Genomic DNA, 23769 nt, shown 5'->3' with positions numbered 1-23769 from the left:
CGACTGCGAAGGGTATTTTGGGCATCAACATTTCCAGAACCAAAGCGACTGAACTATCATCTGGGTGTTGCTTTTGATAACATATCTCGCCCATAAACAGCTCAAATTTCTTCACGGACTTGCGCAGCATTTGCTCCTTTATAGAAGTAAGTAGTAAAATTTACTTTCCAGTAGAGTTTACTCATCTTCACGGCGCAATATCTTATATTTGCAATTCCAATACTTTTTATACATCTACCTACTAGTTTCAACTGTCAGCTGTCAAATTAAGTTAGATCTGAAGCACTGCGGTTCATATACTCTGAGACTTGGGCCACCAACGCCATCTCGAGTGGAAAAAAGTTCAATATTTCCTATTCTTCCTGATATTACAATATGAAAGGAGATTGATTTATAGGTAAAACGGTAATAGAGAAACGCGTTAATACTGAACTGGCCTACCTTATATGATCACACGCTAGCGGGATGTTAATACCTACGTCCGTCCGTTATTCCACACGATAACTCTTGAACAAAAGCTATCTTTTAAATTATGTTTTACGAAAGATACAGATAGACCGATTATCGTTAATGAATCTTATCATCTTCACAAGTAACGAAAATGAAAAATGAAATAAAATTTTTGAGTCTAACGTCCCACGATTATGCCTGTTACGCTAAGGGAAGCGATGATTAAGGTAAGTGAATAAGGATGGAAGAATTGCGGGAATAAAAATGTGGGAGGAAACGGGAATACCCCAAGAAAACCCACCGACACGATGTTGTCCATTACAAACTTACTCGGCCGGTCGTCGAACCAGCGACTCCAAGCAACAAAGGTAAGCGCTCCATCATTGAACCAGCATGCCCGCCTTCACAAGTAACGATGGTTATCCATGTCCCATAAATGGAACAATATGCTAAAATTAGATTTTTTTTTTTTTTTTAGAAATATGTGCTAAGATTAGAAATTATGTGCCAACGTTACAAGCAGTGGCGAATTTAGGGGGGGGGCTTCCGGGCTTAAGCCCCCCCCGAAATCTTACTTACTATAGTCAAGTATATGAAATATCTTGCAGAATTTTCACATTTTCTGGCAAAGCCCCCCCCGAAAGTTAGCAAAGCCCCTCCCGAAACAAAATCGTAAATACGCCACTGGTTACAAGTAAAGTATTTTTTAAGGTGAAAATCTCATATAATAATGTGTGAGAGAGTATATAAATCACATACTTCGGACATGAGACTGTATATAAAGCCTAGAGTGTTGTTGTTTGACATCACTTTAAACAATAATACTTTAGATTTTATATACTCTCTCAGACCCCAACCATATGAACTTTGAACTTGACCATTATTTTTTTAAAGTCTAACAAAGAATCTTATAAAAGTTTCAACTACCAGCATAAATTCATTCATAAATATAAGTTTTCAATATTTTGTCTTTTACATTTCAATTACGACTTATGACACACAACAAGACTTTTAGATACAACTATGGTCGGACTGGCTACTAGTTGGTCCCGGCGGCTAAAATATTGTCTTGACCCCGAATACTTAATCCCTCCCCCTCCCTTCTGCCAAGCAAAGCATAAAAAGCTTGATGTATGCAGATTTCCGTCGTGATTGTTCACAAGAATATTAGTTGCAGCACACGTTTTCCACATTTTCTTTTCTTTTTCCCCTGACCTCCTCTCTATTAAAACATTCATTTGCCCACATTTTGATTTGGTCCCTGTTTGGGTGGCAATTCCTGCCTAGCCGCTGGGCCAATCTGGGCCTGGATACAGCTTCTCACTGGGCTAAAAGCGAAAAAGTTTTTAAAGGTAAGAAGATACTCATTAACATGTACAATTTGCAACAATAACGAAAATTATTCATTTTCTAATCTTAAATGAGATATGCTTTACAGATTCCACGTTAAATGTGTTAAAGACACAGCAAAACCTCAAAATGCAATTGCCTTGGTGGCTAATATGTTCAACAAAACTACTTGTTTTATATACCATGAAAGAAATACTCACCTTGCAATCAACAAAATATTTTCCAGTTACATTCTTCGCATCATCCGCCACTGACAAATAAATGTAGGTTTCTGCTCCGTCCTTTGGTGACTATAAGAATATAGATAAACAAAAGTCTTTCAGTTGAATTTTTTAAATATTTGCAAAACTCTTTCATATATCTAAATTTTTTCGTTCACAAGTCTGGATGATCCGGCATTTTGAAGCTTACTGTCAACAGTATAAGTTGCTATATTAGAACATTAAACACAGCTCGTTAAACTTTACCCAGTTCTATTCCGTGTGTCTTTCATTGTAGATTCTCAATTGTCTGTCACATTTAATATGTTATGTGTTCAACAATAAGAAAATTGCGCTGCGAAGCATACAAGTCCTGTATTTACAGTTTCATCAAACGTGCAGAATTCAAGGAATGATATTTCAATAATATAAACGGTATCTTTATCAACGACAATTAAGGAAAATGTATGGTAAACCGCACTAAAATTGTACCTTTAAGAACAACTGAAATGCAAAGCAGAATACAAGCATAAAATAATATATTTCTAACAGAAGTGGGGAACGAAAATATTACCCGTTAATGGTGCACTGGTATGTAGTCAAATGTTCGGAAACTGTTGTAATAATTTTGTAATTGAATTGTTCATTGTAAAAAGGAAATATTATTCAGTATTTAAGTTGCATATATGCCCTTTAACCATGATGATTCAATTCAGTCAGTGGAGTATAGGAGAGGAGGAGTCCAGGGTTTTAACTCCCCTTCAAGATATTATAGTTTTCCGATATTCTTCTGTGTTTATTTTTTATTTATTTATTTATTTTATTTTATTTTTACAGTTGTACTGATTTGGGAAATTGTATTATTATTGTAATATAATTTTAACTGTTGCATTGTCATAATTTTATATTTCAATATTTAACACTCAAATACTATTCCCAATTGCAGTTTGATTAAAACTTATAGGTGCCTTCCATTTCAACTCAGGCAAAAAAATATAAAATTGTACCATCACCATCTCAGATATTGTTGAAACTTTTTTTATAGCAACTAGACATGTTTTTAAGAGACCCATATTTTTTTGTTTTGTCGAAAAAAATTTTCCCGCCAAGTAATGGGCCATCAAAGACGGGGAGTACAATTTATGAATTGTAGAAGACATGGAAAATGGTCAATTTCGGAGCCCCACCATTCAGCTATGGAGACAGGTAGAGTTATAATTCTTGTTGTGGTATGTACATAGGGATATAAATAAACTATATTTTATTATAGTTTGGTTTGCGCATGCGTATCTTTTTGTTCATAAATTAACAAATGAACGTCAATTTATCTGAAAAGTCGAAGTTTGCGAATTTTTTTCGAGCACTTCCGGTTCGAATTTTAAAATTCTGTTTTCACGGTTGGTAAGACCTAGTTACCCGCTTTCCGAAAAAAAATTTGTATCGCTTCTGTGGTCAACCGTTTTGTCGCAAAAAATTCGAGAAATTGTAAAATTTTCAAAAATCGCCATTTTTGGGCGCCATTTTCTCGAAAACACCATTTTTTAAAATTCTGAAATTTTGTCAGATGGTTCAACTTTACCTGAATAATAAACACACCAAATATCATTCTCGACCAATGCTTCATGGATTAACTGCAGCCTTTTAAAGTTAGCGAAGTTTCGCTAATTTTGATGTCACAGTTAGCAACACTGGGGACAATGAACGTGCAATGATTTGATGATGTTTGTGATTCACATTCATTAAATGAAGAATAAATGGTTTTCTTGGCTGTTTTTTTTATTATTATTTTGATTAAAAAGGCTCTCTGAAATAGTAAAATGAGCCTCCCTCTACTCCTCCGTTTTCTTAAACTGAAGTAATCTGAGGTGGAAATTACGATTACGAAACACACAAATTTCAAGTTCACTTACTTAAAATGGTCTTCGGAAACAAAATTTCACTGTTTTTTTTACGTGGACCAATTATTTGCTTGGTTGTTGTCTTCTTTGCTAATACCACGTAACCGTGCAGATGCTCCAATAGATGTTGGTGGTTGACTCATAACTCATCCAGGAGTGGATCTAGGGGGACGATTGCCGCCGCCCCCCAGAAGAAGAAACTTTCTTATTTATATATAAATAAAACCCATCCCAGAGTTTGGAGCTCTTAAAAGTAGCTCTAAGTAGCAGTATTACAATCCCCACCAGAAGTCCGTCCTGGATCCGCTCCTGCGTAGCACATTGTCGATAGTCACAAAACACTTATTTTCACTTCTCTTATGCTCTTCTGGAAACCTGTACCCTGCTGAAGGTTCATGTGGAAGCATAAACAGCACTTAAACTTCACGTAATTCATGATTTATTCATAATATTTCTGCTACGCACCACTGGTTATCATACATATATGTATATGACAAAAGTTCCCTTTTGCAGATTTCTTAAATCTACACTTTGAATTGCAAAAGTTCGATTTTGGGGGAAGTATGAAGTTAGTTCATTGTGACCCGTTACTGCCATAAAAACTTCGCAATTTTCCGAAAGCCAAAGATAACTTCGTTGAATACCAGTTACCGGTCGCATACTTTCCCTTTTTTCTTCCGGAAGTCGTCGAATTCAGTTCCAGGTAACAAAACGAGAGTAATACCCGGAGTTTGTGCTTGCACTATACTCACGAATTCTCCTGCGGTTTTAGTGGGGACGCGGTGGCTCAGTGGTAGAGCGTTCACTTCCGGTGCTTGGGGTCCCTGGTTCAATCCCAGCTCGTGCCGTTCTGCATTCCACCATTTCATTCATTTCTCATAATCACCGTCTCCTTTAGCCTAACCGGCAAAACCGTGGAACGTAAAACTTAAAGATTTCATTTCATTTTTTTCTTCTGCGGTTTTAATACTGTGTATCTGTTTTAGCCTAAGGCTATGGCGCGTTGCCACATTCTTTGCCCCCTCTTCCTCACTACCGTCGCAGAGACCCTTGCATGGCCGGTTTCACTGCAAAAACACTGCTTTATCGGACCTGTCTGCATCTCGAACATCTGAAAGCGATTTTTAAAGTGGCATGCAGCACCATCAGAAATCACTGACACGGTTTGGGAAATTGTAGACACTTATTTTCACGTATTCAAACCTTTTTCTATAAAATATATTTTCGCTTTTCTTCGAGTATGTTTAGAATCTTGTCTATGACTATGAGTACATGAGCCGAATCGTGTGTTTTATCGTCGTTTATTACAACAAAACTGTAAATTGTTTCCTATTTCGGTGATAACTCTGAATTTCACTTTGCAGAATAACAGTCCAGTTTTCAACGAAGTCCACATGAAGTAAAATAGAATTTGTATCTTGAAATTTTATACGGTTTTCGGTAGCAATTGATTCTCTTTGGATTTTCTTGATGTAGTCATGAATTACAATTCTTACAGTTAAACCGGCAATGTACGATACGAAAACAGAAAGTGGCAGTTTTTTTTTTTTTTTTAATGAGATCATTATTCTCCCATATGACATACGTAACCACTTTCATTTTCATCAGGATCAATAATTAACACCATACTTATTTCTTCCACTCCAGGACATTCACCACATTCTTGAAGAAGACAGCTGTCATTTTCTACGGATCATACTACTAAAGGAAATAGGTCACTCATGACAGCTTCAATACAGGTTGCACCTTTGATTTGTAGCAACGCAGTAGCAGCTAACTTAAAATTTGCACAATACACACACACACTTCCCTCTCAGGTTGCTGACTGACACACTTTAGTCGAATACTATAAAATTCCAAGTGACCCATTTTTATGCTGGGATTGTTCTGTTTAAAAATTCAGTAAATTTCTTTGGAACGCGTAAGAAAACGTTTCGATTTTTTTAAAAACTTTTTGTCATTTTTCGATCACTGTAATGACATCGCACTTAATTGAGACTTTGTCTGGAGCATTCCAAATCATACTGAGATAATAGTTTAGGCCTTTTATAGATCATCAGAATTCATTGGATGGCCATTTCAAGTAAACTTAAAATTTGTGTGTTTCGTAATCGTAATTTCCACCTCAGATTACTTCAGTTTAAGAAAACGGAGTAGGGGGGCTCATTTTACTATTTCAGAGAGCCTCTTTGTTCAAAATAATAATAATAAAAAAAAAAACCAGCCAAGAAAACCTTTTATTCTTCATTTAATGAATATGAACCACAAACATCACCAAATCATTGCACTTTTATTGTTCCCAGTGTTGCTAACTGTGACATCAAAATTAGCGAAACTTCGCTAACTTTAAAAGGCTGCAGTTAATCCATGAAGCATTGGTCGAGAATGATATTTGGTGTGTTTATTATTCAGGTAAAGTTGAACCATCTGACAAAATTTCAGAATTTTAAAAAATGGTGTTTTCGAGAAAATGGCGCCCAAAAATGGCGATTTTTGAAAATTTTACAATTTCTCGAATTTTTTGCGACAAAACGGTTGATCACAGAAGCGATACAAATTTTTTTTCGGAAAGCTGCTAACTAGGTCTTACCAACCATGTAAACAGAATTTTAAAATTCGAACCGGAAGTGCTCGAAAAAAATTCGCAAACTTCGACTTTTCAGATAAATTGACGTTCATTTGTTAATTTATGTACAAAAAGATACGCATGCGCAAACCAAACTATAATAAAATATAGTTTATTTATATCCCTATGTACATACCACAACAAGAATTATAACTCTACCTGTCTCCATAGCCGAATGGTGAGGCTCCGAAATTGACCATTTTCCATGTCTTCTACAATTCATAAATTGAACTCCCCGTCTTTGATGGCCCATTACTTGGCGGGAAAATTTTTTTCGACAAAACAAAAAAATATGGGTCTCTTAAAAACATGTCTAGTTGCTATAAAAAAAGTTTCAACAATATCTGAGATGGTGATGGTACATGCTCTGCCTGAATTGAAATGGAAGGCACCTATAATAATAACACTTTTCTTAAATATTATTGTACTCACTGTCTTCCACTTTTTTTACTGTAATTTTCCAACACTTAATTTCAAATCTGCCACTCTGTTTAATGTATTATCGCTTAATTTTATTTCTATTGCCTCTCTTAATAAGCTTTTGTATTCATAAGTGGATTTACATATAACCAAAACATTTTCAAACAAAATTTCAAAGTTTTCTTTTAGTACATATTGCGCTAATTCGCCTTCTTCATTCACAATCTCGAATAAAATAAGTCATTCATTGAATAAATATGGATTTAAGGCAATTCACTTCCCACTTTAAAGATCAGACAAATGCTACACTTCCTGACACATCAGGAACTATTAAACACTCCACATTCAACACCATCTGAATGTGGCCTAACATATAATCGACAAACAAGAAGTACATGCAGTCAAGTAGAGAAGTTAGCATTAGTGCAACATGCACTAAACGAAATCCATAAATATTTGTTTGAAACTGAGTCGGTTATATGTACAGGGTGGCCAAAAAGTCCCTTTACACTTGCACTTATTTCATCCGTATCATTAATAAGACTTAATAATACTTGCAGTTGTTTGTCCTAATCATCCGTATGTGCACCTCCATTATTCTTGCACAGTTTGATTCACCTCTTGACCTCCTACTCATTGGCTTTAGTAGCCGCAGCATCACAAGCTGAGAGTCCTCAAGCACACTACCCCACAGAGCATCATTGTCCACGTGCGTTTCTTTCTTATGTGTAATTTGAAGATACCCCACAGAGCATTGTCTGGTATCGTGAGGTCCGGACTTCGACCTCCAAGGGTGGGAGGTTCAAATCTTAAATCAATATCATAACTTCTTATATTTAGTTTGGGTGTAAAGGGACATTTTTGGCCACACTCTAGATCGACTCATCATTGATTGATTGATTGAAGGATATCAGCAAGATCCACTCATTAATATAAAGTGTTATTAAAGGAAAAAATAGAAATAATATTACACGATAACACATTGAATAAAAAAGGAAGATTTAAAATTAAGTGAAATTTGGAATATTTTATTACCATAAGAAAAAGGGAATAAAAACAATAACATTTAAGAAAACGGTTAATATTATAAATTTGAATCAAAGTGTAATTGATGACAATATTTCAGTATTAAATTTTCAAATATAAAATTATAAGAATCATCATCATGATCACAGGTATTCTGTCATTATTGGCAAATCACTTGCCGTAAATGAGAAGCTTCCATGGATCACGTTCGTCAGCTAACTTCATCGTCTTGACGTATGATTTCTCACTCTTAATAACAATAATGTAACAATTAAAATTATGCTACAATAATTGTACGATTTCCCAAATTAGTACATTTCTGATGATAACTGCAGTCAGTGCGTTTGAAAATATGTCTAATAAAATGAGCATATATTAAAGCTATTCTTCAACATAACCGCCAACTCTCTCATGACGTTTCTTCGATCGTGGCATAAGTTTCAAAATACTTTGTTCATAAAAGTTGGTCTTTTGAGAATATAGCCATCTACGTACACTCGATTTGACTTCGTTGCCGGAATTTAAACATTAGCCGGCTAAGAATTTCTTCATCGATCTAGAAGCACGTTCGGCAATGTTCGAAAATAGATTTTCTGGTCATTATGAATTGCCTCTTCAATGGTCATGACATTCAGTTGGCTGGATGCTATTACTGAACCCACTCCACAGACCAAATCCGCAAGCTTAACACGGCTCTCCTGAAAGAATTTGCACCCTCTGCAGATACTGCTACGGTCCATACAGTTTTCTCTGTACAAGACATAATTTTCCTCTGGATTTTATTGGGTTTTGTTCTTTTGCCCACGAAAACGAAGTACTCTACTCTTGAAAGGTAGATGATTAAACACAGTCACATCAACACAGACACTATCTTTGCTCAATAGTTTACGATTCTGATGCTAGAAGTAGACTTTATCAAGTCTGAAGTTGTCCCGCCCACCTAACGAATTTTTCTTTTTCTTATCTACATCGTTAGTTTATCGTTAGTTTACGTTAGTTTTGCTAAAACTATTGTTAGTTTCGCAAAGATAGCGATTTTATTCTAGAAACAAAGTTTCCTGCCAACTGTGAATTACGCAAAATATCGATTTTATAGCCTCAACTTGCGTTCCCAGTTAACAAATTGTCAAAAATTTTCCGGGAAGGGTCCCGGATGCCCCGAAACGAAATCCTGGCTACGCCACTATCGAAAACAATGTTTGTCGAATTAAATCATTATTTTTGCGAACCTAACAATAGTTTTAGCAAAACTAACGTAAACTAACGATAAACTAATGATGCGATATGAAAGAATTTTGAAATTTGTTTGTGGGTGGGGAACCGTGAAAATTTATTTTTTGAATAAAATCGTTATTTTTGCGAAACTAGCGATAGTTTTAGCAAAACTAACGTAAACTAACGATGTGTTAAAAAAAAAGAGTTTTGAAATTCATTTGCGGGTGGGGAACCGTGAAGTTGGCCTGCCCATTAATTTCTCGAACAAAATCGTTGTTTTTGCTTAATTAACGATAGTTTTAGTAAAACTAACATAAACTAACTATGTGAGATGGAAATTTATGATAATTCTTTATGGGGGGCTAACTTTACATCTGGCGGGAAACTTTATTTCTCGAATAAAATCGTTATTTTTGCAAAACAAACGTTAATTTAAGCAAAACTTACGTAAACTAACGATATGAGTTGGAATTTTTTGAGAATTCAATATGAGCAGGCTAATTCTCAGTTGGCGGGAAACTTTATTTCTGGAGTAAAATCGTTATTTTTGCGAAACTAACGATAGTTTTAGCAAAACTAACGTAAACTAACGATAAACTAACGATGTGATGTGAAAAAATTTTGAAATTCGTTTGTGAGTGGGGAACCGTGAAGCTGGCCTGCCCATTTATTTTTTGAATAAAAATTTTATTTTTTCGACACCAACGATAATTTAAGCAAAACTAACGTAAACTAACGATGTAGATAAGAAAAAGAAAAAATCGTTATGTGGGCGGGACAACTTCACAGACGTGACTTGATCGAACAACTGTCAATTACAGTGTGAACTCCAAAGTATGTTTCTTCGAGTTTTTACGTCGCAGATCATTATAATATTTAGTATTAAAAACAAACTGTGGTTTACTTGTTGATCTGCCCTCGCACTTAATTTTATACTTTGGGAAATATAATTTGAACGTTTACAAAGTAAGATAGCTACAATGCAACTAAACTTGAAAAGAGTCTTGCAGACATTATGTTCAAGAAAAAATGAATCAACCTTCTGTCTTGAATCGTATGAGAACTATTAACACAAAATAAAGTAGCGATGCATAAGGAATGTTACAGCAGTCATGAAAAAAGAACTCAAATATGAACCGTCTTGCCTTAAAGTTATTAGAATTTTAAAAAGTTTCAGTGTGTGCTGACACCTTTGTCTATGACTTCTACATGCTGCTAAACTGAAAATATGTGAGACGCTTCCTGTGTCCCTGTAGAATCTTTCTGAAAGGAAAGTAATCAAGATAAGTTCCCACAATTATACTGAACTATGTTGAGGTTTTCAAGTTGTTTATGCAATTATATAGAAAATAAAAGTTTTACACGCCTTACGTCATTTAGTGTTATTATTCCCTTATATTTACTTCTATATTCTAAAAGCATCTTGAAAGGAAAGAGAATATCCGGTTGTAATGATGTGAACAGACTTTGGAGGAGTTGTAATTACATGCGTCTCTTCTTTGTCTTCTTCCGTATATTTAATTGGTCACGCTTTTCAATGCACTTTGCGCACTATTATGAAAATGTGTTTACAGGCTTTTATAGGAAAAATGTATTAATAGTCACTTATGAACGCAACCTCTGAATCGTATTTCATTAACACAAAAGTGTAAAAATTAAATCTGGATTAAGGATCTTTAAATAAAAGTTGGAACTATAATATTAACATTGGAAACGGCACAACCAAAATTTAGCAAGAATTTTAGGAAAACTAAAAATACATCAAAAGATTGCGATCTTGGTCAATAATTAGTTTTTTGATCAGGGACCACAAAATTTTAGACCGGTCCCTAAATCGAGTTTCCGTATTTTCTACGGAATAAACAGACCATACTGAGTTAATTGATAATTTGGGTTTGGTTACACTATATGTAGTTTTACAGATTAAGATGTACAAGATAATTTTTGATTGAAATATAACGGATCTTTTGATCCAGAAAGCACAAATGTTCTAATCATTGGAAAAATTTTCTTTCAATAATCTTTCATAATAGCAAGAAACAAAAATTTACAATAGGGACTATAACCCATGCTGGCGTAAATCAAGAATCGCTATTTTTCATAAGTGATTGTTAATACCTTCTCCCTATAAAGGCCTGTAAACGTATTTTTATGATAGTTTGTAAAAATGTATAAGAATTTTGTAGTGAACATTGAAAAGCGTCACCTATTAAATATACAGAAGAAGATAAACAAAAGAAGAATATAATTACAACTTGATCTACAAATCTTCAATTCGGTTTGCCATAAGGATCAGACTCTGTCACGTGATCAGGTCAAAAGTCACGTTGGTTGCTAAATCGAGCCTGAGGATTACAAATCAAGATGTGAGATATTTCAAGCACGTATTCCTTTGTAATTCGAAGAAGATGAATATACTTTATCATTATTATTAGTTTTACTCAAACAACTTGACTTTTGACATTATTCTATAAATATTTACTTTACATGCTATACACATTTATAAGCTATTCATTATATCTTTGCAATAAGATTTCAATTATCCATCCCTTTATTATAGTTTTTGAGATATGTGGACTCTTTTTTTTTTTTTTTTTAACTGATTTTCCATTGACATTAAGGTTAATGTTTCGTGATTTTTGACTATGTTTCATCCATTTAAGGACAATTTGATTTATGAATATAGAATTCACATAGTCTCTTCTACATTTGAGCTGAATGTCAGCCATCTCCCCCAAAGTCTGTTCACATCATTGCAACCAAATAAAACCTATCCTCTGAAGATGCTTTCAGAATATATGAAGTGAAATATAATGGAATAATAACACTAATTGACGCAAGGTGTTTTCTATATGATATAATTGTATAAACAACATGAAAACCTTAACAGAGTTCAGTATCGTTTTGGAAACTTAGATTGTTTACTTTTCTTTCAGGAAGACTCTACAGGAACAGAGGAACCTTCCCACATGTCTATAGTTTAGTAGCATTTAGAAATCATCGACAAAGATGTCAGTGCACTCTGAAACTGTCCGATTGAAGTTTAATTACTTCGAGATACAAAGTGAGATGTTTCACATTTCAGTTATTCATTAGTACCCTATCAGCACAGTGATGATTTCAGAGGCTGGCCCGGAAGAAATAATCTCCTTTCCTCGGATTTATGAGATTTCCTCCTGCGGAATATCTCTGATCTTGTTCATAATGAATTACTAGTATTTTCACAACACTACTTTCACCACTTATATATTGAAAGTCCTTCTCCCCGCCCTCTTCCTCCGGTAAAGAAGTTTCTGAAGTCATCATTGCTGTAGCATCTATCAGAAATCACATGAAAAAAGAACAAAGAACTTTCATCAGGTTTACCTTAAACAGTCGAAGAATGGGTCTGAATACAAGGGTCAACCATTCTGGCTTCAAGTTGTAAATACTTGTGTTGACCACTCCCGGGTGAAGAGCATTCACTGTTACCCCTGAAACAAACAGAAGCGGCTCAGTTTAATTTAGTGTTAGGATAATACATTAACGATCATTCTGTGCATTCTTTGTTTCTTCAGCAATATTTCGTTTATAAGAGTCCTGTAAACAGGCTGTCACTACTATATACAATATAAATTTGATCATCTCCAAACAAAATATTGCTGAGAAACAATAGGAATTACGCTAAATAAGGTATGAAATTACATGATTACTTATTTTACGTTAGTGTACGCTAGCTGATACATTCGTCGTCTCGTCCATGTCTCATATAACTTCGGCGCTAAAAAACTACTGTGAATTTTAACAAACAAACAAACCATTAAAAACTTATAGCATCCCAGAAACGTTTATCTGATTCTTTTGCACCTAGTATAAATAAATGTTGGTTCTAAAGGATAATAGGCGATGGTTCCGATCAAGAAGTTTGCTCGTTCATAGCTGGTCTGAACTGCGTCTAAGAAGTTGTGATTTACTTTTGCTGCCTTCTGTTTTCCACATCAAACCAGCACTCTGTATATTGGAACATTAATCAGAATTTGACAATTGGAAAACATCTATAAAAAAAATGAATATTCCTGACAATATCAAATCTCTCTGGATCTAAAGATTTTTTTTCCTTTAATGTCTAAACGAAATTTACAAACAATGGATCACTGGATCAAGATTTCGCTAGTCATTAAAAATGGATTGTTAAGGTTCAGAGCCTCTCAAAATAAATTGAAACACCGAAAGCACGAGAGACCTCGGATTAAATCTTGCAGAAATTTATGAAGAAATTATTTACCTGTCTGCACATATAAATAAGTGGTGGTATATGCGTCGTCAACAGAAGCTGTTTCAATCTATATGTTAGAATGCTTACCTGTTCCTTCCAGTTTCTTGGCCAAATCAATGGTAAACATGAGAAGATAGAGCTTGGAGTAAGCGTAGGACATGCAAACATCCAACGAGAACATCTCTAGATCCAACTCTTTTGGCATCATATGCAGACATGAGCTTACATTGATCACTTTGCTCGGGGACGATTTCACCAACAACTCTGTTAAGAAAACATGGAAAAAGCATGCATTTGAAAATATTGTTACTACTTAAGCATATTTTATAAGTCACTCAAGCCTTTGTATTTATGTGGAGGTTTGACAGAGAGATTAGTTTGATTGATTGGCTCTTAATTCGTACAGTAAACATTATTGTAACGCTCATCATCTCACCTAAGTCCACTATACGCTATGAGAAAACTCCTAGGAAATATCTTGGGATTTATCTCACGAAAAATGTTACGATATATCCTACCCTTTTGTGCCATACACGTGAAGATTTTCCTGTTTCACATCCTCCGAAGAGGTACCAAGTCTTACAACGCATACTCAGCCAGCAATGTTTTCCAGTGCCTTCTACCTTGCATGTCTGTTGTGATAGAGCGTTAACTTTGTATTATATAAAAATGTATGCTCCTCGTATGCACTAATAAGTGAGCAAATAGCAACGTTGCTGGTGGGAACAAAACAAATTTGTTTTCACTTTCTCTCATCTGATGTCGCTTAAATCGAAATCTTACGATTTGTCTTTCCGAAATAGAGCGTGCTCTAAACAAGAGAAATCCCATAGGATCGTTCAGAATATAGGAAACGTCATGCGATCTGATGTCATATACGTTGAGATTTTGACTAGAAAAATCTTAAGATATTTCCTACGAGTTATCTCATAGTGTATAGCAGGCCTACCTGGACTTCCACTTCCAGTAAAAATCATTCTTTCCTTCCCTTTCCTTTCACTCCTTTCGAATTATAAATGTTTAGATTCGCAGCCTTAGTGTCAATTCAATTACATCACTAAGATTTTTATAACATTAACGTTGTTCAATGCATAATAGTTTTAATAATTAGAACAAAGCTGTAATCAAAATGGGCTGGATGATTCCAAGACGATTCCGAATCCAAGATAATGGTCCATTAAAAAAAAAAAAGGATTAGAAAAAATATATGTATAATACGTACTGGGTATATTTTTACAATTTAGTATAAAACTATGCAAAAAATCAGATCAGGTACAGATCTCCCTTAGTCATTGCCACTGGATCCTAGAACGCTCAAGGCTAGAGCAGTGGGTAAAGAAGAGAGTTTAGAGCTTAATGGAACCTCGTCGTTATGTTAAGGTAAACTTCACGTCATATGTTGCAAAACTAAGAAGAACCATGTTTTTGAGCACCAAAAATTGCGATAATAAGAAAAATCTTGTCTTGGATTTAGAAATGTATGGTACTTTATGACTTAAGACTAACCAATAAAATTTATATTTTTCAAACTAACTATGGCACATAAGACAGTGTATAAATTTTGAGGAACATAATAAGTCTATACCGTAAAACGTGGTATGAAATTGAGTTATGACAATTTTGAACATTTTATTTTCAATTCAAAACCACGACATGGTAACGTTACGAAGGATAACATTATTACGTCATTTTTCTCAGCAGAAAATTGGGCAGAAATCTTTGATTTGTGTCATTTCTCGGAAAAGGGTGATGAGAGTAATGAACTCATTTAACACCAACGTCCAATGTTCTTAAAAGAAAGAAAGTAAGCAAAAGAAAAGTTGTTCAATGAGTTAATTAGTGTTCTATCTAATGCTTAAAAGGCGTGAGTATATAGCTAATGAAATTTCCTCAACATCTGAGGAATTCACTAGAACATCTCACTGCGTATCTCACTTATTTATACCATAAATTAAGGGAATTCAAATTTTCTTCTTAATCATTCGATTTTAACGTCAATAAAATGTCTTAATATCTTATCATTAACCAAAATCAACGACAAGAATAAACTATGTGTAGAGGCAAGTAAAAGTTCTGAATTTTTCAGTTGTGCGTTCATCTATCAATATCTCTCAGAATTGGATTTTCACATAAGCTAAACAAGCTATAGCTTAGGGCCCAACTTTTTTGAAGGCTCCAAAAATTTACAGAAAAAAAGTGGATATACACTTCGAAACTATAGAACAATTTAGGCTCCTATGATGTAAGTAATAAGGCCTCTCCTGCTAGCATGCTCCCAAAAATATCACTAGTTTGCTCATTTGTGCTCATAGGGTATCTACGTTCTTCATAGACTAGTTGCATGAGAACATAGCATGCAACTGCACACTGCAGTGCAGACAATTTTTCATTGACAAAGAATAGCTGGACATATTAAGGATCCCATTATCTTCATTAGCTTAGGGCTCAGCAATTCTAAATCCGGCTCTGAGCTTGAGTATAGCAAAGTAATCAACGTTATATACAGGAATAGGAAAATTATAAGTTAAAAGTTACCCGTAAAGTTTATGTGCTTCAAAGTAACTGTGAAGCAAAAGGTAATGTATAAATTTCAAGAATATATCGTCCTAAAGAATAGGAATTACTAAGAAAGAGAGTGGTAAGCATTTTAAACATATCATTCCAACTGAAAAATACAAAATGTTAAGTTTATTACATCATAGTTCTTTCATTTCATATTTCTCTGTTAAAATAAAATGATCAAAATTCTTACCATCTCTGTCATAGGTACTATGTTCTGGAATACTATGTTCTCAAGGTTTTATGTTCTATGGTCACGTTCTCAAAATTTTGTAAAACTAGGAACGAAATTGCTTTCTAACGTTATTTAAAAAATGAAAATAGTGATAATTTTGTTAGAATAACTTTAAGATTACAATACTACCAAATATTAGAGAAAAGCTTTAAAAATCTTCTGAAGCATTGAGTGATATTGGAAGGCGATTCCTTACCTGTAAGAAGATGAGTGAGGAGAAAAGGTCCCAAATAGTTTGTGGCTAATACTTTGACGTTTCCTTCCTCTGTAAAGCCCAGAGTACCACCGACGCCAGCGTTGTTGATGAGAATGTCCAGTCGTTTCTCTGTGCGAAGAATGTCCGATGCGAAACGTCTCACAGACTTCATTGAACTCACATCCAGATACTTCACGATCACCTCCTCGTTACCCGATTCCTTAATTATTTCCTCTGCAAAATAAAACAATATGTATATCACTTAATGCGCCAAACAATTTGATTTGTAAAAGTAGTTAGAAAATATGAAAGAAGACATCTATCGAGGCTTGTTGAACAGAATCCTTTTTTATTTACCATGAGACAATATCTCTTGAAGTTTTATACTATATTAAGCTTTACAAAACTTAAATTATAATTCTCATCTTTCTAATCTTAAACGCACGGGCGCAGGGCCGGATTTAGCATTTTGGTGCCCCTAGGCCCAATAAATTTTTCCGCCCCCTAGTCTGGGTAAAGTTACTTTCCTAAAAACCTATAATAAAAAATTATATCAGGCTTATATGTAAATTGCTTAAACAACATTCCACGAAGCAATTTTATCATTGCAAGTTTTTTGAGGAATTTACTTGGTTCTGGGCTTAACAAAATACCGTTAATGTATTAACAAAAGATTGGTGAATAACTTTGGTTTTGTTCAATTTAGCCATTTGGGCAAATAAATAAATAAATAAATAAAACCTCTGTAATACATTATAAATAGTTTTAATCTCAGAAACACAGCTTACATGAAGTATTTTGATAACGTGACACAAAAACTTCAAAATCAGATTGCTTTATTAGCCTGATTTTTTTAAATCAATTCAAAAAATATGTTAAATTATGGCTATTTATTTTTATTTCTAGATATTTTTTTTAATTTTTTTCTCTCGGCCGTGCACCCCCTGGGAGCTTGCGCCCATAGGCCCGGGCCTATTAGGAAATCCGGCCCTGCACGGGGCCTCTAATGGGAGAAGAAGAGAGTAGTGTCCTTATATAAATATTTTGTGTAGAAGAAAAAATAGATTACGACTGGAAGTACTTACACAGAATAAGTAAAGAAATAAGTAAATCAGATGAAATGTATGTGTTATATTAATTTGTAATATACGTAGCACTATGTAGCTTTATGAAAGTTGATATGTTTTACAAGCACTAAGGATAAAAAAAGAATTATATCATTTCCCCAATCTCATAACTTTGCTCTAGTTTCTTTCTTTTTTCGAGAAAACTAAATTCTTTTAATCTATTATATAAAAATGAAAGTGACTATGTTTGTAACTTTGGACCCTTTAAACCACATGACCGATCTCGATCAAATTTTAAACGTAGATGAGGTTTAGGCCTGGGATGTTTCCCATAATTTCACTTTGACGGTAGAACTTTGGAGACGGGAAGGGGCCTGAAGATATATATATGTTAGGAAACTCTTACAAAGCTAAGAAGAAAATCACATGGATCAAAAACATGGCACGAGAGATGGATATTATCACGAAAATAAAGGCATTAGAATGGCAATGGGTATGGAATAGTGCAACAACAAACGATGATCGATGGAAAACAAAACTTGACTAAATACCAATTGACGAGGAAGGTCCTAGAAAAGTCCTCATAGAAGGTAATGTGACGAAGTCAAGAAATACCATGCTGTAACATGGAAAAGCATTGCCCAATGTTGTGAAGAAGAGTTGGAGAAATGTTCATCCAGTAGTGGATTGACAAGTGGCAGTTTCTCTGTGTTACTTTATTTACTGGCGGTAAACAAATAATCGTAGCAAAATTTGTTGTTGTAATTTTGACTCTCTCCAAGTAGAAATAAAAATGTCTCGTGGCCTTAACTAGGTCTTCATTCTACTTCAGTACGAGATCGAAACACCAGCTTCTATTTATCAACATACATCTGACTAAGCAGTATTAAAAGAACACCCAGACGCACGCAAGTAGATGTCAAATTGACGGCTGAAACTTGCTCAAAATCTTCTGCTGCAGACGGGGAGGCTGTTTTAGTGGTCATCGCGTCATTTCACAAACACAATTGAACTCACCAGCCGACAACGAAAAAACAACTGCCTCTATACCGAAAAGTAATTGTGTGAATATTTAGCACATTTTTTTATATTGTATTAATTAAAGATTATTTTCTGTAATAGCTATTCTGAAAGCTGCAAAATACCTTTAAAAAAGAAAATCAAACTACAACAAACTTACACGTTTTTCATACAACAACTTACTCGTATATTGTTTCGATACTATTCTCGGGGTTCTCTCTTGGACATGGACTCCTCGAAAACAAAGTGAAATGAAAATCAAATCTTTCAGCTTAACTATGCCTTTTACGCTAAGGGAGACAGATGATGAAGGCAAGTGAATGGTGATGAGAGGCTCGGAGGAATGAAAATGTAGGAGGAATGGGAATACCCCGAAAACAAAACACCGATACGATGTTGTCCACCATAAATTTACTTGATCGGGAATCGAACCAGCGACCCCACGCATCAGAGGTAAACGCTCTATCCCAGCCACCGTGCCCTCTCCACCGAAACAGAATAGCTGGTGGTGGAGGGGTGAAGCAGGGGGAGGGGCAATCCCCTCCCCCCAGAAGAGGAAGATTTCTTGTTTTATATATATAAATAATATCCATCCCAGAGTTTAGAGCCCTTAAAAGTAGCATTATGACAACTTTCCCCCCCAGAAGTTGGTCCTGGATCCGCCCCTGGGGTGAAGGGTAGCATTTGTGATTGTAAGCTTCAGTGTTGATTGGAAGGAGGGGTAGTAAGCGTTTATTTATTTATTTATTATCTGTTTGCTTGTTTGTTTTTAGTATGTACAAACAATAATGTTGAATTCAAGTAGCCCTGTTTGTTCTGAAGAAAAGTGTGGGTCATCATAGCGCATCATCGTAAATTGTCACTGTGTCATTGAGAGTTTGCTGATTAAGTGATGTAGTTAGTTTTCCTTCCCAGAAAAGCTAGCCATGAAGGAACGTGAAAGGACAACTCCTGAATTACCAGATAATACGTGTAATAAGCAGATTACCAGACAGAAGCAGCGTAGCGTAGTATTTTAATTAATCCGTATCTATATGTTAGAACTATGTATGTTTATGTATTTTTATACCCTGACGAATCTTATTCATAAGCACGAATTCGTGCAATATGTATGATTATTAAGACGAAATAAAATGAATATGAATATGAAACAGACAGAATGGTACATAATAAAACATCTTTCGCTAAATACTTCATCAGATAGGAAAGGAAAAAAAAACGAAAGAGAGAAGACAAGTATTTGTAAAGCTCCGGTTGAGCACCACATGAAATCCATACAATTACAGTTGCGTGCTGTATGCATATTGGTCCTTTAATCTAATTATGTTGAAGGCGAGATATTGTGAAGAGAAGAGCACTAGGTAATATATTCGAATCTTTTAAGTTTTACGTTTCACGATTATGCTGGTTAGGCTAAAGGAGATGGTGATGATGAGAAATGATGGTATGAAGAAAATGAGGGGAAACGGGAGAAGCCCGAGAAAAACATGGTGTCCACAACAAAGTTGGCGCGAGCTGGGATCGAACCAAGGTTCCCATGCACCAGAGGTGAACGCTTTAGCACTGAGCCACCGTGTCCCACTATTCTATTCAAGATGGTCATCACAATAATATATAAACTTGCCAACTGTACGAAACCCAAGTCACGAGATGATAAGGAGCTCAAATAAATAGTAAAATGTACTGTAACTCCTTAAAGAAGAGCTAAAACATCAATCATGTGACTGCTAATTTCGACCAATAAAAAATCAAACTTTATCGCTCCAAACTAAGGAAACAAAACTTATTTATCTAACGTACTAATTTATATATACAAGAACTAAAATATTAGGTAAGATTTCTTCTCTTACTTTGTACCAACAAAAGTTTAAATTTTCTATGACTTCCGGAAAATGCCGCCACTGGTGACTGCAAGTTTCCTTATTAGATCGGAAGTTTCGAAAGTGTATAGATTGAGATAAAAAAAAAATTGTACTTAATACAAGGAAGCAAAACGAAGCATATAACAGAGCTATATTCTTTTCTTATGGTTCATCACATAATGAAATAATGGCATAACTCACCTTGCGCCTTTTTCGCTTCGTCCATGAACAAACACGCAAGAATCACTCTGGCTCCTCTCTTCGCCAAATCCAAGGCCACCTCTTTTCCTATTCCTATAACAATGGAAAATGGATCAACAATCAGTTAATGGAATTACAGCAAACTCACAAACATTTTAATAACACACAAGAGGGAAATAATAATAATAATAATAATAATAATAATAATAATAATAATAATAATAATAATAATAATAATAATAATAATAATAATAATAATGTAAAATCACATAACTATTTTTTATACAGGGTGGCCCAAAAGTAGGTATACAGTACCGTACTGATCAGCTCATTGCATTTGGTATAATTTCCTATTGCTATCCATCAGTTAGACTTAGTTTCTTTATTATTTGTTCTTAATGTATTTTTCCTTACATCTTAAGCTCGGAAGAGCCAGAGCAAATAAACTCAAACTAGAATGTTATGCTTGATCAATGCAGGGGTATATACCTACTTTTGGGCCACCCTGTATATGTATATATTAAATCAGGAAATGACATTTAAAGTGCAAAATGAGCTGAACGACTTCACTCACAACAACTGTAACGTTTTAATCACTAGCCGTTCGTAGTAGAGAAAGTAATAGTAGTATTGGGGCGAGTTGGCCGAACTTTGATGTTCATCCATCCCTGGCTCAGTTGCCATGGTCCTTATCCCAGAGGTCCACCCCCTCTAAATTCTGGCAAGGATACCTTGGACCACATCCTAAATTTTTGAAGGTGTACATAGGACCACATCCCTTAAATTCTGGAAATTGCCAGATTTAAAAATTTGATATGGTACTATAGAACCAGAGTATGTATCTCTTTAAATTTGGGTGGTCCATGTCGTTCCATTTCAAGAGTTAAAAATTCCCAAGAACTTAAATTTCGGAGGTTCTTGACTTAATTTCTCCTCCTTGATGAGGCCTTATTACTATATATGGTTATATGATCAAGTATAGAATTACATATTCATTAATAAGACATGGAAACATTGACGCATTCCTCTTAAAGTTTGGAAGGAGTACCTAGGATGAGCCTATAAATTTGGGAATTGTTAAAAAAAAAATGGTAAATGTTCTCTTGGACCCTAAGATGTACTTCTGTAAGTTTGAGTGGTTCATCTCGTTCCTTTCCATGGCTTAAAAGTTGCCAGAAAAATCAAAATTTGGAGGTTTGGACCTGTTTTATGTTCTTTGATGTACTCATACTATGTTGTATGGTTATGTGAGTATGTATAAAGATCCATACTATTTCATAAGCCATGGGTACATTGGCGTAGCTTCTCTAAATTTTTGGGAGGGGTACATAGGACCACCCTATATATTTGTTCATTATTTAAAAAAATAATAAATGTTCTCTAGGACTCAAATATATACTACTGTAAATTTTGGTGGTCTTGCTTACTCCCTTCTGTGGGTAAAAAATTGCCAACTATTAACATTATAACGTGTTTGGTTATTGACCTAATTTGTGTTCTTTGATAAACCTATATCGTGTTATATGGTTATATCGATGAATACAGGGGTCTAATCCCTTTCATAAGACATGGATACATTGATGCTTTCTTTCCAAAATTTGGGAGAGTACGTTATCCACACCTTAAATTTGAAAATTGTGAAAAAGTAAAATTTGGTTAATGTTTTCTAAGACTCGAATGTATAAATTTGTAAATTTGTGTGGTCCTGCTTATCCCCCTTTTTTTAAAGTATTGTCAGATGTTCGGTTACTGATCTAATATATGCTCTTTAATGAGGCTTTACTAGTGTACAACATGTGGTTATATGGTTGTTTTTTTTTTACAGGACATAGATACATTAATACACTTCTCTCAATTTTTGGGAAAGTACATTAACCCCTTTTAAATTACGGAATTATGAAAAAAAAAGTTGGTAAATGTTCTCTGAACTCGAATATATATTTCTGTAAACGTGGATAATCCAGCTCATCCTCTTTTATGGGTAGAAAATTGTAAAAATTCAAATGTTGGCGGTTTTCGATCTATTACATCATCTTATGAGTACAATGATGCTCCCTTTCAAAATTTGGGAGGTTACATAGTACCAGACCCTTAAATTTGGTAAATATTCTCTAGAACTTGAATATACAACTTCGTAAATTCGGATGGTTCTGCTTGTCTTCTCCTAGGGGTAAAACAATTGTCAAAATATTAATATTACATATGGTCGGATGTTGAACTAATTTATTTCCTTAGATAAGGCTTTACAACGATATATGGTTACATTGTCGAGTGCAAGACTCAATTCTTTTTCATGGGTTATAGCTGGTAGAGAAATGATCACCGCATATAGCCCAAAAGACCATCACGCTGTTGAAACAGTTTCGCTCCCACATCATCGACTACCCTCCCTACAGCCCGAACCTCCCTCCAAGTGACTTCCACCTGTTCCCACACTTGAAAGAGCCCATAGGAGGCCGTAGCTTTGCTTCAGAGGTGAAACACTTCGTGACAAGGTTCGGCTGAACACGCAAGGACAGGATTTTTACCAGAAGGGAATTTTGGAACTATACCACGATGTGGCAAATACCTCAACTAATATGGAGATTGTTCAAAAATAACCTAATGTATGTACTATATGAGGCCCTAGTATCAAAAGCCGTCTTTTTTTTTCGGAAATTGAGTCATATATCGCTTGCTATGTGTTTAATCTGAAGAAATTCCATGGAAACAGAGTTTTGTTTAAAAGCTTAATATTTCACAGTAAAAAGCTAGTTCAAATATGGGACTTTGTACGCGCGTATATGGAACTTCACTCCATTTTTGTCTGAAAGAAACACTACTTATTCTGTATTTATTCGTTAACTCCATTTATTTCATGCAAAACTGAGTCCCAAAATACTAAATTAATTACAAATTCTTAGATCTTTGATTGATTTCATTAAGTTCATTAACTGATTTGACTTCTGTATTAGAGGAAGTAGTGATAGTTTCAACAAATACTGCGAGAACATTCTTCAGCTCAGATTTCCTCCCACTTTCTTCATTCCACTAACCATCCCATTATCGTCCATACGGCCTTCCAAATTTGCTAGCGTTAATCTTACCTCCAAATGGCGCCCCCTATATGCTCTGAACCAGCTGCGCCCCGGAGCAAATGGCCCGAATTGCTCCCCCTCCCCCCGTAGATCCGGCCCTGAATACATACTC

General features: G+C 34.9%; 1 protein-coding gene across 1 annotated transcript in view; it reads right to left on the bottom strand.

Annotated features, from left to right (window-relative positions):
* The window catches only part of LOC145666932 (retinol dehydrogenase 12-like), a 54871-nt gene that overhangs the window by 6032 nt on the left and 25070 nt on the right, over nt 1-23769 (bottom strand). The window contains exons 3-7 of the mRNA XM_081734536.1: nt 20581-20673; nt 16431-16664; nt 13528-13704; nt 12552-12658; nt 2001-2090 (exon numbers count right to left, since the gene is read on the bottom strand). Coding sequence (XP_081590662.1) covers nt 2001-2090; nt 12552-12658; nt 13528-13704; nt 16431-16664; nt 20581-20673 — 701 coding nt within the window. The remainder of the gene's footprint in view (nt 1-2000; nt 2091-12551; nt 12659-13527; nt 13705-16430; nt 16665-20580; nt 20674-23769) is intronic.

Source organism: Thermobia domestica, chromosome 12, assembly GCF_964235325.1.
Source record: "Thermobia domestica chromosome 12, izTheDome1.hap1.1, whole genome shotgun sequence".
NCBI classification, from domain to species: domain Eukaryota; kingdom Metazoa; phylum Arthropoda; class Insecta; order Zygentoma; family Lepismatidae; genus Thermobia; species Thermobia domestica.
The sequence above is the reverse complement of the archived record's forward strand: the minus strand, read 5'-3'. Positions and strand labels throughout refer to the sequence as shown.